Genomic DNA, 14,730 nt, shown 5'->3' with positions numbered 1-14,730 from the left:
GTATCAACTTCGCTATCGTTGCAAACCGCAGAGGCCCTTGCTGTTCGCCAGGCCTTAGTTCTCACTATCAATAGGGGGTTTTCTCACATTATAGTTGAGAGCGATAACCTTCTGGTCGTCAACCTTCTTAACGGTAAACCTGTCACATGCCCCTGGCGCATCGCTCATATTATAGTGGATTGTTTGCAACTGGCCTCTCTATTGCCTTCTGTCCAGTTTCACCATACCTTTAAGATGGGGGAACGCGGTTGCTGATATACTAGTTTCTCATATTGTATCTGATCAGGCTTCAGTGTACTCTTTTTCCTCCCCTCTTTTTATTTCTTCTGCTTTGTATGCTGATCTTTGCGGAACTTCGTTCCAGCGTTAACAAAAAAAAAAAAAAAAAAAGTTGACCCGTGACCCTAGTAAAGCCCATTAGGCTAGCCAATTGCGCTCAATAGGATGAAATAGGAAATAAATATCTTCGCTTGCATGGTTGAAAAACATGAACCACCTTTTGGCTGTGTTTGGATATCTGGAAAAGAAAATGGTACAGATTCTGTATGATTTTCTTTTATTTTTATTATTATTATTTTTGTTTCCTTTTAGACTTTGGAATTTGGATGCCTATACTCTATAGGCCCATCGGATAGAAGATTTTATATTTTATTTATTTACATTTTACCAAATAAATAAATAAAATTCCAAATTTTTTTCTCACGGTGTAATAAAATATTTCTCGCCCTGAGCCGGCGAACAACGAAAAGAGGGTTCACGAAAGAAGCCGGAGAGAGAGGGAGAGGAACAGCTGAAACCAGAAGAAAAAAAAGCTTAACTGCGAGGAAAGAACGAAGGAGGATCGAAGCCTAATTTCATTTATCGCCGATCTTCTCTGAAATTGAACTGGCAATCTCTCAGTTGGTATCACTAGATCTGCAGTCGCGTTTCGGGTTGGATTTGGGTGTCGTAATTTTTGCCAATCGCTTTGCGTTGCAGATAATGTGGGTAAAGAAAGGGTGCCGTCGTGCGCGGATCTAGACCTGCAGATTCAGCATCTGATGGAATTTAAGCCTTTGCCTGAGGCGGAGAAGAAGGCTTTATGGGAGCAGGCGCACCCGTTTTTCTTTGTTGACCCTTTCATACGAGCATCTGAGGTTCAACCTAGCCGCCGCTGCTGAGTTTCCGGTTATTTTTGCTTGTGGTGGTGGTTACGTCCAGAGCGATTCCGGTCGTCCGTTGATTTCAGCCACCACCCCCACATCCCCCCTAGGAGAATCTTCGATCTTGACTTCAAATATCCCCCATCCCCGAAGTTGCTTGATACTGGTTTTTGGAAGCGTCGGCAGTTGAGATTGTGTTGCTAACCCTATCTAAAACACACCAATTTTAGGGTTACGACTGTGGCATTAAAGAACTGACTTTTAGCTTGAGTGTGAGTTGGATTTTGATGTTTGAACAATCTATGTACCTGAAAGGTTGTTTTTTCTTCTTCAGCTCGAAACCAGCAAGATCTCCACTTGTGACCTGAATCTTGGAGCTCTATGACACCTTTGGAAGTTCGCTAAATTAATCCGTGTTCAGTTTATCTTCTATGCTAGGTTATGTGGCCATGCCTTCTTCCGGCTATTCCGTAAAACAATTTTTTGAGGTTCACCTTGTTTCAGGATTGCTATGACGGTTAAGCCTCAATATCGTTTTCTCTGCTAAACAATGCAGACATTCAAATGCTTAGCAGTTAGGGTTTTTCTTTGCCCCACAGTCAACAAGAGGTTTATCTTATGCTCGTCCTTTGCTTGTTTCCATTCATTATTTCCTGCAACAGCAACGTTCGAGAGAACTGGTGATTTGCATTCCAAGGAGGTTGCTTCGTCCTTCAAGGACTGGTTCAGAAGCAGGAACGATGCCTTGCTCGATCAAATTTTCGAGATCTTGTCTTCTCAAGCTGATGACTTGATCTCTCGAAGATCTGCTGAATCCACCCTCTCTCGCTTGGGACTTCGACTCTCGGAAGATTTTGTTTTGAAGGTTTTGAATCATGGAAAGGACGTGTTATCGTGTTTGAAGTTCTTCGACTGGGCTGGGCGCCAACCTGGTTACCATCACACCCGAGCGACGTTCAATGCAATTTTTAAAATTTTGTCGAGAGCCAAATTGATGTCAATCATGATAGATTTCCTCGAGACCTATACGAGTCAGCGGTACATGCACAAGGTCAGATTCTACGATACACTTGTGATGGGATACTCTGTCGCTGGAAAGCCTGAGATTGCCCTTCAGTTGTTCGGTAGAATGCGATTTACAGGGGTCGATTTGGATTCTTTTTCCTACCACGTGCTTCTGAATGCATTGGTGGAGGAGAACTTGTTTGATGTAGTTGAAATTGTTGCGAAGCAAATCAAAATGAGAGGCTTCGAGAGTGAGATAACTTCTGGTATAATGGTGAAGAGTTTTGTTAAACAGAAAAAGTTGGAAGAGGCAGTGGCATTCATCCGTGGGCTGGTCGGCAATGGGGGTGCAGTGAATGAAAATGTGGTTTGCGTTGTTATAGATGCTCTTTGTAAACAGAATAAGTTTGAGGAGGCTCGTCGATTGATGGATGAGTTTCAGGGGATTGGAAAGTTCTCAATGGAGCACATTTATGGCGTATGGATTAGAGATCTTGTTCAAGCTGGGAAAGTGGATGGGGCTATGGAATTCGTACAGAGTAAGAAGTTAGCAGAAGGATACATGCCTGACCTGTTCCGTTATAATATTTTGATTTGCAGGCTTTTGAGGGAAAACAGACTTGAGGAGGTGTGTGATTTGTTGATGGAGATGAAAGAAGGAGAGATTTCACCTGATAAGGTTACCATGAATGCAGCATTGTGTTTTTTTTGTAAGGCTGGAATGGTGGATGTTGCTCTTGACTTGTATAATTCGAGGAAAGAATTTGGTCTCTCTCCAAATAGCATGGCTTACAACTATCTTATTAATACTCTCTGTGGGGATGGCAGTGTTGATGAGGCATATCGGGTATTGAAGAATTCTATTGAGCAAGGTTACTTCCCTGGCAGAAAGACCTTCTCTATTCTTGCAGATGCTTTGTGCAGGGAGGGCAAGTTGGATAAGATGAAGGAGCTTCTTGTTGTGGCCTTGGAGCAGAATGTTGTGCCAAATGATGCTTTATATGATAAATTCATTTCAGCTCTGTGCAAGGCCAAGAGGGTAGAAGATGGTTACGTGATACATGGGGAACTTCACAGATTAGATAAAGTTGCTACCAGAAAAACTTACCTCAATTTGATCAGTGGTTTTAACAAGTCAAGCAGGGGGGATATAGCTACGAGACTCTTGATTGAAATGCAAGAGAGTGGTCACACACCAAGTAGGACTTTATACAGATCTGTTATTCGTTGCCTATGTGATGCCGAGAATCCTGAAAACCAGTTTCTCAAACTGCTTGAGATGCAGTTGTCTCATCATGAAGCCAACAGTCGGGATTACAACTTCTTTATTGATGGGGCTGGCCACGCCAAAAAACCTGATCTGGCAAGAAAAGCCTTTGAGATGATGGTAAGAAGTGGAATGGAGCCCAATTTGTGTTCTGATATTCTAATGCTGCAGAGTTATCTAAAGAGCGAGCGGATTTCCGATGCTCTGAATTTCTTTGTTGATTTATGCAAGAGAAGAAAGGCTGGTAGAAAGCTCTACCATACAATGATTGCTGGTCTTTGTAAAGCTAACAAGCCAGATATAGCATTGGAACTCTTGATGGAGATGAAGGAAAAAGGATTGGTTCCCAGTATCCAATGTTATGAGGAGCTTGTTCAATCATTGTGCTCAAATAAGAATTATGATATGGTGGTAAAGATTATTGATGACTTGCAGAGATCTGGTCGTCATGTTTCTTCCTTTATCGGGAACATACTTTTGTTGCATTCTTTGAGGAGTCGAGAACTTTATGAGGCTTGGGTTCGGTCAGGTGGTGTGCTTGAAGATGCATCTTTGTCTGGAAGTTTGACACTAGGTGAGCTAGTTGGTGCATTTTCTGGTCGCATCAGAGTTGATGGAAATATTGAGAACTTGGAAGAAGCAATAGGACACTGCTTTCCCCTGGACCTCTACACATACAATATGTTATTGAGAAGATTGAGCATGAATGAGACGATGGACTACTCCTACGAGGTGTTTAATAGGATATACGAGAAAGGATATGAACCCAACCGGTGGACTTATGACATTTTAGTACATAGTTTATTCAAACATGGTAGGACCAACGAGGCTAAGAGGTGGTTAAATGAAATGCTCCAGAAGGGCTTTGACCCAACTGATCGTACAAGACAACTTTTATAATACAGGTAATGACAAAGTTGCTTGGCTGCAAGACCCAAAAAAAGAAGAAAAAAAAAGTATGTTACGTTTAATAATAAGCTTTAGAAGCATATTTTATTTTAAATAAGATCTGATCATTCTCTTTTTTTCTGTTGGACGCCATTAGTTGCTAAAGACAATTATTTCTTTTCATTGAAGTTATTTGTTTTTGGGAGACGCATTAGGATTTTTTTTCTTGGATCCCCTAGTTATGAATTGTGTATCTGCATTTTGCTGCTTCTAAGGTGAAAATCTTTTCCTAGCTTTATTTAGTAGGGTATTATTGGTTAATTTTAATATGAGGTATTAGTTGTATTTTTGGATGCATGCACGTGTTTGCTTGTTTGCAAGCGTGTGCAGTTAAAGTATCATCTATGCAATGATTAACTGATCAACTCAACTGAAAGACCTTTTGACGCAGTTAGGCATGGGAAATTCTGGGAGTAATTTAGTTTTTATTTGTTTCCTTTAATTTTTAGTGTAAGGGTGTGGTTAAGTTAATAGGAGATTTTATTTTAGTTGCTATTTAGGGTAGTTTCCAATTTATTTAGCTTCCATTGTTACACTTTGCTTGCCTTTATATTGATGTAACTAATGGAAATTTCAGATTTTGAAGAATTAAAACTTGGTTGAGATTTTTGGGTTTGAAACCATGATTGCCGTGAATGCTTTCTCCCTCCATGCATCTTTCTGAAATCTTCTCTTTTATTCCCTTCCCTTTCTTCTTCAACTCCATCTTCTTCCTTCTTGTCTTTGTTTCTGTTTATTACACCTAGCTGCTGCCCTGTTTTTTGTGATAGTTGCAGCCCTACTCAAGTGCTTTGAGCTCCTTTGTGTGTGATCTGTTTGGGTCGAGGTTTGGATCGAAGGCTTCCCTCTCCTAGGCGACCGAAACCCTAGAGGATAAGAGTTGGAGGTGCCCTCTGTTGAAGGTTTCACACTGAAACAGAAACCTGCCTCCCTTTCTTCCGCCTGGTACAATTTGACCAGATTAAATCTTTGTGCTTACTTGTAATACTGGAAGCTCTTCAGTTGCATTCAAAAAGGCCTTGAGTTGAGATTTAAGCTCTAAAATCTTAACCTAATCTGGGTTCAGATGAAGGAGTTCTGCCCATCGTAGCAGGTATTGTTCTTCCGCCTCTCGCTTCGTTCAATCGGGAGGTTGAAGACAACCACCCCACTCTGGAGTGATTTGTCTTTTTTTAATTGTTCTTTCCAGGATTACCCTTTCCTATTCCCATTAACCACTACTGTCCTTATTTTTGCTCCTCCTTCCTAATTTACCCCTTTCACCTTATCTTCTAAGTTGAAATTCCAAAGTAATTACGACACTGCCATCCTTTGCAAATTTCTGTTTATTTACAATTCTGCCATTCTGTTCTTGGGTGAGTTATTTGGTAATTGGGTGGGCCCCTAAGCGATCCGAGTCCAATTTTTGGAACCCAGATCCACATCACCTTTTAACTTTTGGGATGACTTTGTCAACTGCATTGGGGTAAAGTTAGTTGACGTAGACTACATGTTTGATTTTTCATCATCTGCATTAGTAGTTGCAAGTCAAACAAGATAAACTCGTGGAAGAAGTAACTCGTTTTGCCCATGGTGAAGGACTGCTGGAGGCCTTGAAGGCTACTGAAGCAACTAGGACTGTAGCTGAGACACAGTTATAATGGAAAACCATTGAAAGGATCGCTGGGGATGTCTTTCATGCTCTTTGGTTATGGTAGAGTCTTCAATGCTTCTCTGTTGATCGCTATGTTTTCACTATTTTTCTTGAGAGTTAGTCAGCTGCCTGCCACCTAATTAAGCAAGGTGTGCTTTACTTGAACAACAAGTCAACAACAGAGTTGATATTGGGGGAAAGAAGATTGAGGCTGTTGATATTGTTGATGGGAAGGTGCTTCTTTTGTCTTCTGGGAAGGAGAACAAGATGGTAATTAGGATATCTTGTGTTTCTCATTTTTTTTTTCCAAGACAAGTTGTGTGTATTTTTTTTGGACAAGCCCCTTCACGTAAAACATTTTTGCAAACCCCTTGTTTATGTTCCCTTTGTATAGAATCGGCATTGTACTTGATGTGCAAATTGGTATGTGAACATTTATGCTTCCATTCCAATGGCACTTGATCTGCTTTATGGTTACAGGGAAATTGTTGGAGATGATGGCTAGTAAGTAGAGTGTCATCCATCAATCCATTGGTGTGGCTTTTAGTAAATTTTTAGTTGGGGGGTTAGGTGTAATAATTATACATTGATGTGTTCTCTTCACTCTTCAATACTTTGGTTAGTAATTCCTTCACTGCACGGGGAATCAGAGCTAGAGTTCGACCCACCACAAAATTTGATACCTGATCATTGGCTTCAAGATGCATCAATTTTGTGTTTTCTGCAGGTCTCATGGTTTTTATAGTCCAACCCTCTCCAGTCCCCCCCCCCCCCCCCACCAAATGGTTTCTACAATAGAAACTTCATAACTGTTGAATAAGGTCCATAGTTTATGTAAAAAACATGTGAAAATTTTGATGTCCTTGCAAACACCAATCCACAACCTTTATGCTCAATTTCTGAGACTAAACATATGCAGGATTACTGATCTGTACTTAATGAATGTGAAAAGAGGATTGTGTTTAAAGTATGTAATTTATAATAAAAATCCAGTGGGATATGTGCCAGTTATGGATGTCGATTTGATTCTTCTCACCCATTTAAAAATGCCGGTTATCCTTTTACGTCTGTAGCCATATGATGAATGGAGGCAATTAACTCTCAGGTACTACTAGTTGCAATTCTCCTAATGTGACCTGATATCAAAAAGGATATGCATAACTGCCTACATGATGCAAAAATGAACTGGTATTAATATCAGCTTGTATGAATATGCATGGTGCACCATGTAAACAAACAAAACAATAAAATAACTTGCTTCTGGAAGAACCATGCCCATCTTTTTCAAACACCTATATTTACAGTTTTTGTCTCCAATAGTTCAGGGCTACTTTCTTTCTTTCTTTCTTTCATTTTTTTTCTCTTCTTCTTCTTCTTCTTCTTCTTCTTCTTCTTTTTCTTGTGCATTTCTCTTACTGTAATCCCCTACCATGCATATGATATTTCATATTTTCAGCTATTTATGCATTCAGAAATAATAGTCCCAGTCCCTTAAATAGAACATCCATATCCAGTGTTGAGGAAACTCCGCTAGTCTTCTTGTACTGCCAGTCCCAGGCTCTGGTTAGGAAGGTTGGTGCTTGGGATCAGCAGCTAGTACTGTAAAAATATATAGCGAGACCTTTAGCATGAGTTCTGAAAAGTTGGATTGGCATTTTTTTTGTAATTATTAGCAGTATTCTTAGTCAGTGGTATGATATGTGGGAATGTCATTTTTTTATGTGAAATGTTGCAGTGGAATTTTCGTAATTATGACCACTATTATTGGTCCAATGGTGCTATATTAGAGGTAATGGCATCTTCGTAAATATTTAAGTAAAAGGGCATTTTGGTAAATATAGATTAGTGTTGGAAGTGATTCTGTTAAAGTGCCAAACACCATTTTTTTCCTGTTCCAGAAGCACTTTTTTTTCTCTTGGTTACCAAATACCAGTCTACTCATAATATCTCTGTGTGAATAGAATAAGGACAAAGTTCTTATGGGTCAAAAGTACTTTTTGAGACCAGAATTGTTACCACACACAGCCTTAGTTGCCCTTAATGCAGTTTCACTTTTCACTATAAACTACGTGGCCTTAAACATGTACTTATTTTTAATTATTCAAACGCGTCAAATCTTCTTCCCAGTGATTAAATAAATTTATGACTACAAGTTGTTGACTGATTTTATTATCTGACCCATTTCTACAGGTTCTTTCAGAAGCTTGAGGTTGTTGCTTGAAAGCTGCAAGTCTTTGGTGGCTTTATATGTCCATTTTGGCTCCATAATAGCTTATTTTGGTGGAGTCTATAACTCAAATGTTGTGCTATCAGGTTTGAACCTGAGACAGGTGACTCGATAAGGGGCCCTTACAGAACTTGGATTATATATCAGGGCACTTTAATTTACTATATCTTCCTCCTATCATCACTTGGTAACGAAGTACAATTTAAATGGCTGTCTGGACTGTCAGAAGGTTGCTGGAACATGTGGACTATCTAAATTCTTACTGCATTTCATTCAGGATATATCTTTTTTTTTATTTTTTATTTTTATTTTAATTTATGAGTTGATGACTTCCTGTCTGGAGCGCTCTACAGAAGTTTTGGCTTCTATGATCAATAAATAGTTGAAAGGTTCTTGGACCCTTCATTTTCTTGATTCTATAGCCAAGGATCTGCTGGATGTTTTTTCCGCAAGTTCAATGGAATATTTTTAAATTCATGTTCCTGTGGTTTGGCACTATCTGATGTTTCTGACTTTTTTTCCGAGGCAATTCTTATGCATAAAAATTGAAACCATCAAATGTCATTTTTGCATGCAAATTCTTATTGGATGACTAATATCTCAGTAGTGTCCCAAATCTTCAGTCCAGGATTTACAAAGATTGATCACAAAACATGTAGTTTCCAGTGACAATAAAATGATACATTACAGATGCTGATTGGGCAGGTTCAGTTGATGATCGTCGTTCGACTTTTGGATATTGCACACTCCTTGGTGGTAATCTGGTTACCTGGAGGAGAAAGAAGCAATATGTGGTTTCTAGATCCAGTGTTGAGGCAGAGTACCGGACAATGGCTCAAGGTGCTACTCAGTGATCTAGGGATAACTATTGCCGAGCCTATGCATATTGAGTACCGGACAATGGCTCAAGGTGTTTGTGAGGTTATCTGGCTTAGGGTGTTACTCAGTGATCTTGTGATAACTATTGCTGAGCCTATGCATATTGAGATTGGTTGCCATCAGTATAGCTAACAACCTAGTTCAGCCTGACCGATAAAGCATATTGAGATTGACAGTCATTCCATCAAGGAGAAGCTCGACCAAGGTTCAATTTGTATTCTTTTTGTCACCTCAGAGAATCAGTTTGCCGATGTGTTTACAAAGGGCTTACATTGTAACATTTTTCCTCCTATTATCTGCAAGTTGGGCATGCGTGAAGTGTCAAGGTACAATGTATCTAGTAGATTCCGTGTGTAGATGTAGGATAAGGATTGTGACTCATCCTTATCTAACATCCATATTTGTAACCCCTTCTTATATTATAAATAAATTTGGCCTCTGTCATATTTGACAAACCAAATCATTCTCCCATAATTCAACTGATGTTAATTCATTTCTAATGAAGTTCTGAAAAATTCTAAGCTTGGACTGCAAATTAGGAGTACGGTTATAAGTTTCAAGTGTTGTGCTTCAAAATCTGTTCATCCTAGTCCTTTGCTTAGTGCAATTTGAGGTTCATCTATTATTATTAGTTGGGGAGTGGGGGAGTTGTGGTGAAACGTAGTCATTTAGAGGATAATGTCATAATGATACATGGGCTATGGAAATAAAAATCCCAGCTCTAAATTTCATGATACAAATTGGTTATGTTTTCCTGGTTGTTCATGACAGTCATTGTTTGATAAATTTTTACAACGAAATAAAGTTGAACAGAATTTGATCTATCCTTCTTTCTACCTCATTTTCCCCCCTCTGTCATTATGGCACGGGACTGAAGCAGTAGTTCCATTACACTGTCATCATCAATTGAATCGCAATTCACCAGCAATTCACCATTCTTACACCAATACACCTGGGTTCTATTCGTTTTACTCTCTCTTACCAGTAACTTATATAACTCTTGACAACTCAGATACCTAGTTTTGAGAAAGTGATTTCTTGGATACTTATCAGTTCGATAGTATTTCATTATGGTGGCATTCAACTGTTTCTTCATACAGTATGTTGTTTTCACCATGTGAGTGTGACCACTAGATTCTTTAACCACAAAGAATTCAGGTAATATGTAGGATACCTATCCAAAATTTTTTGTCATCTTCATCTTCATCTTCATCATCTTATTTTGGTTGTCATACTATTATAGTTTCATCTTGTGATTGCCATTTTACAGTTGTCAACTTTGCTGGCAATCACTATGGATTCACTTTGCCATTTTAGTCATATGCTTATCAGGTTTATATTTTTCTTTGTTGAAACATGCTAATCGTATTCTATCATGTTCAAACCAAACATTGTATGCTTTAATGTGGCATTTTATAATCTTATTGAATCTGATGATGTTTGGATATACAATTGCTTGTCTAACCTAGGGAAGGATGAGTAGCATTGGAACTTGTTAAGACCTTTCAGTGGCTGGGTTTTTCAGATTGAATACGCAGCCAAAGCCGTCGATTACAACAGGTATCATCTTCATTTCCAGTTCTCTCAACTGTTACCCACTCCCCACCCCCCCCACCCTTTTTTTAATACCCATTTCTGTCTCTTAAAATATTTAGTTTTGTTAACAGAACTATCGTCGGCATCAAATGCAACGATGGGATTGTTATGGTTTAGTTTCTTTGAATCAGGTTTATTTTAGTTTACTCTTTTTGTTAGGTTTTTGTGAATTTTCAGTTTGAATGCGGGTTTAGGGTGTGGAGAGTTCATAATGTTGAAGATGATAAATGAAGTTCTAATTTTTTATTTTTAATTTGTTAATGCTGCGTTTTGCCTTGGGGGAATCTGAACTTGCATGAATTTCTATCTTGTAATAATTTCAGGTATGCTGACTAACCCATGGACCATTAGAGAGTCCAGTTGATTTTATGATCCGTATGTTTCTATTGTGTAAATAAACAGGGGAAAAGAATCCCACCCATTTGACCCACATCATTCATGGATCTTTCTTTTGCTTTCTACTTTTGTGTTTCTATGTCTTTCTAATTGGTTATGTTAGTATGTTTGATTTCTAGGATGTTGAAGGGTGGAGATTGAATGTTATGAACTTGCTTTCTACTTTTGTGTTTCTATGTCTTTCTAATATTTAGTGAAGTATGACATTTTTGTAAATTTGTAGAAGTGGGAGAAATACTTCAATTATTGTCCATTCCAAACATGCATCTGTTCCTTTCCTGATCAGAAATAATTTTTACTAAGTGTCACCAAACACATTTCTTCCCTACAGAAATACTCCAAAGGAACAAAATTAAATAAATTTATGACTCAGAAATATTTTTTTTGGAGTAGAGACATTACCAAACGGATGCTAAGAGAATAAAGTGACAATGGGAAGTAAGTACAAATCTGAGGAATCAACCTTCTAAAACAAAGCTTAAATAGAAGGAGGTGAAACATGGTTATCGGGGGGAGAGGGTTGGGAGGGAAGTTGAGCTGAAACAACTTGTCTCTGCATGACTGGAAATCCAGGTTTTGAGTAGGGGTGATGTAGATAAGTCACTTAATGGACTTATTATATTACAAATAAGCCTTGGGTTGGGTTATGTATGTGTTGGGCATCCCATGGGTTTTATTTGTAATGGGCTACTTTAATGGGCCTAAAATATGGGTAGAAAGTAGGAAAATGAGATTTTATTAAGTGCTTTTATTTAAGTTGTTTTTTCCACCGATTATAATGTCCTATATGGACTATTAGTTAGTCAATCCTACTCCATGTTAGAGTTATAGTCTTAGTCTATTACAAGTCCTAGTTGTACTAGGAGTGTTTAGTCCTCTTTGGAAACTAGCTCTTAGTTATAGTTTGATTGCTATTCTGCCCTCTATAAATAGAGGAGTTTATGTACACATAATTCTTAGATTTTAATGCATGAATTATTGAGTGATTAGTTTTTAGCTAAAAGTTGTTATTGAGAAGTGAGATGCCTAAACCTTGGAGGGATGTGATACCCAAAACCTGAGGGGTGAGATACCCATTCCTTTATTCTCTTTCATCCTTCTTAACCCTCCATCTTGTTTTTTCTTCTTATTTTCCTGCAAGTATTTTTCTGTTTGCTCACTGTTACTGCCTTATCGATTTAAAAAGATCTCAGACCTGATCCTAAGATCGCCCCTCAAAGAATCTTTGATCTTGAGGTCAATCGATCCTCTTTACTGCCAAGTCTGGGATCAAATCTGTAGGTCCTTTGGAGGACTGGTTCTACACTGTAAGAGGACCAATCGATCATCCCTGGAAGACCATCTGATACTGCTGTGCTACTGTTCCTGCAGGATTCTGCCCATGCTCTCTTTTAGGTCAGAATTCAAGAAGAATCATATCTTCTCAATCAGCCATTGGATCAGCTTCATATTTTCAGGTTTTTATACTCTCATCAAGGGCTTCCATCGACCCAAAGTATAGCTCAATCAGAGGTCTCCTGGTCCAGCCGCAGGTATTTCTCCATACCCTAGCCGCAGGAGTATTTCTCTCTCCTAGGTTTGGGTTTTGATTGGGATTTCGGTACTGTTTTGCTCTTAAGTCTTTGTGGGATTAATTCTGGTTTTAATCCTTATCTCCTAAGATCTATTTCTGAGTTTTACTAAGCTAGCTGATGGGGATATTATTTGTCTTGTTTGGGGTATACACTGTGGGGGTTAGCTTCTTGTAATCTACTCCTGCATTAGGGGGTGTAATAGATTGAAGAGAGTTTTACATGCCTGATCCTTTGAGGGCAGTCAGGACCATGACCATGACCATGACCTTGGACTTGGCATGGTATGGAACTTGTTCTTCTCATTCTAGGTCTCGAGAATGGGTGAAGTTGGTCTAGCCATGGAACTGCTATTGCATTAACATGGTTTCATTGGTAAAAGAAGCAAGAGGAACATGGTTTCAAGGATAGGCCTATTCAAACCATGCCAAGTGAATTCATTCCCTGGAAAAATGCAAGGGTGCATTGCTTCCAAACTTTATTGAGTATGATGAATTCATTCCCACCCCCCCCCCTTTCCCTTTTCTCTTGAAGTAAAGCCTAGTGCAGTAGTTGGTTCCAGTACTAACAAAACATAAGCTGCATTTTTCCCCATATGGGGGACTTTCTAGTGCGATGAGGTGCATGAGTAGGCTGAAATCATGTGGTTGCGAGTGATTTTTCGTGACCACTGATCATGGCTATATTCTTGATGAACCGTCCAATTTCCAAATCATGGTAATTTTCAATCATCCTAAATGCCTTCTTTTTTGAATTGTCTTTCAGGAAGCAGAAGAGCTATTTGAAACCATTTCTCAGGCACTGCTTGCCTCCGTGGATCGCAATTGTTTGAGTGGATGGGGTGGCGACATCTTTGTTGTGTAAGCATTCTTTATTCGTTTCTTTTCATGTCTAAATCCTGTATCTGGATGCATTAGATGTCCATATTATTTCTTACATGACTGGGGGAGTCAGCTGGCAAGGACTGAAAAGAGAACTTTATCTTCAGAAATTTTGCTGGATGCGAGTCCTTTAACATAGTTGTCAAGGCATCACCTTGGTAGCCTTGCGCCTGGAGTGATGGTCACTTAGATGCCATGACAACTATACTTCTTTTGTTAATACCTATTTGACTGAAGCTCCTGTATCTGTGGCATCAATTGTTTGGACCATCTAATTGATGTGGCCTGCTTTTAGATTGGCTGGAGTACTCATTAAGTGGATGCTATTATTGTTGGATAGTGGTGATGAAATGTGCTCTTCCTTTTGTGCATGTTACCATCTTGAAGAACCCTATTCATCAATGATTGGTTTTTCTCGTTTCTGTCACCTAAAAAAAAAAGGAAAAAGAACCCTGCCTGTCTAGTGGAGGGAATTCCCCCCCCCCCCCCCCCCGCGGCGGGAAAAGATGCCCCTGCCCCCCTGAAAACAGGGGCTGTGTCTGGGCATTCCCTACTGCAGACCGACAGGGTTCCTCCTCCAAATAAAAAATATGGACCATCCTGATGAATAGAATAGCTCTGCAGTCTGGAGATGCCTTCATTGGTTTGAACATTGAGAGATTTGTGGATGTTACCTTCTGTCGAACTTCTGCGGCTCGTTTTTGTTTCTAAGATTACGCATTTGGTGTGCAGCTAGATTTTTAGTTTGGGCTAATTCATGCCTGGGTTGTTTTCTGTACTGCAGCACTGCAACATAAGTTATAGAGAGGACCCTGAAGGGAAGAATGGACTGATTGGTGGGATCTAAAATGGGCAAAAGTCAACCTTATCAAGTTTGGCTTTGATTTCAACCAGTCAAGTTGTGCTCTTTATGTGTGACTGTTGGGAGGCCATTCGAACCTTAAAAGAGATTTTCCATTGGAAGATTGACATTGTTAAGCAAAGTTGGGCATCAGACATTAAATCTGTAGTTTCTTCTGTCAAAGAAATTTTTCTAAAATTCTTATCAAAAGAATTGTTTCTCTGTTTCAGATGCGCTTACTTCTTATCCCTGCCGTACTCATTTAGGTCGCTGCGTTTGTTTTCCTTAAAATATTTTAGGGATAGGATTCCCCATGCTGCCAGCGTGAGGAGAAATCTACACGC

General features: G+C 39.2%; 2 protein-coding genes across 4 annotated transcripts; both read left to right on the top strand.

Annotated features, from left to right (window-relative positions):
• The first annotated feature begins 681 nt into the window (after positions 1-681).
• LOC122059961 (pentatricopeptide repeat-containing protein At1g71210, mitochondrial-like) lies at positions 682-14,615 on the top strand. Of its 3 annotated transcripts, none has more exons than XR_006134186.1 (5): positions 682-4,319; positions 8,186-8,308; positions 8,928-10,661; positions 13,430-13,524; positions 14,330-14,615. XR_006134186.1 is itself a non-coding variant. In XM_042623066.1 (2 exons), exon 1 carries the CDS (start codon positions 1,693-1,695, stop codon positions 4,312-4,314), a length of 2,622 nt encoding a protein of 873 aa, XP_042479000.1. In that variant the 5' UTR covers positions 682-1,692; the 3' UTR covers positions 4,315-4,319; positions 8,186-9,575. The 3 variants fall into 3 exon arrangements, 1 of the variants encoding a protein (XP_042479000.1); XR_006134183.1 differs by having other exon boundaries at positions 8,186-8,325; XM_042623066.1 differs by lacking the exons at positions 13,430-13,524; positions 14,330-14,615 and having other exon boundaries at positions 8,186-9,575.
• On the top strand, positions 6,447-13,528 carry LOC122064034 (proteasome subunit beta type-3-like). Its single transcript, XM_042627733.1, has 5 exons — positions 6,447-6,495; positions 8,186-8,308; positions 8,928-9,062; positions 12,465-12,625; positions 13,430-13,528. The coding sequence occupies exons 1-5, from the start codon at positions 6,447-6,449 to the stop codon at positions 13,526-13,528; spliced, it is 567 nt and encodes a 188-aa protein (XP_042483667.1).
• Positions 14,616-14,730: the final 115 nt, after the last annotated feature.

The sequence above is a fragment of the Macadamia integrifolia genome, chromosome 2 (assembly GCF_013358625.1).
Source record: "Macadamia integrifolia cultivar HAES 741 chromosome 2, SCU_Mint_v3, whole genome shotgun sequence".
NCBI lineage: Eukaryota > Viridiplantae > Streptophyta > Magnoliopsida > Proteales > Proteaceae > Macadamia > Macadamia integrifolia.
This window is presented reverse-complemented; position numbering and strand designations above follow the sequence as displayed.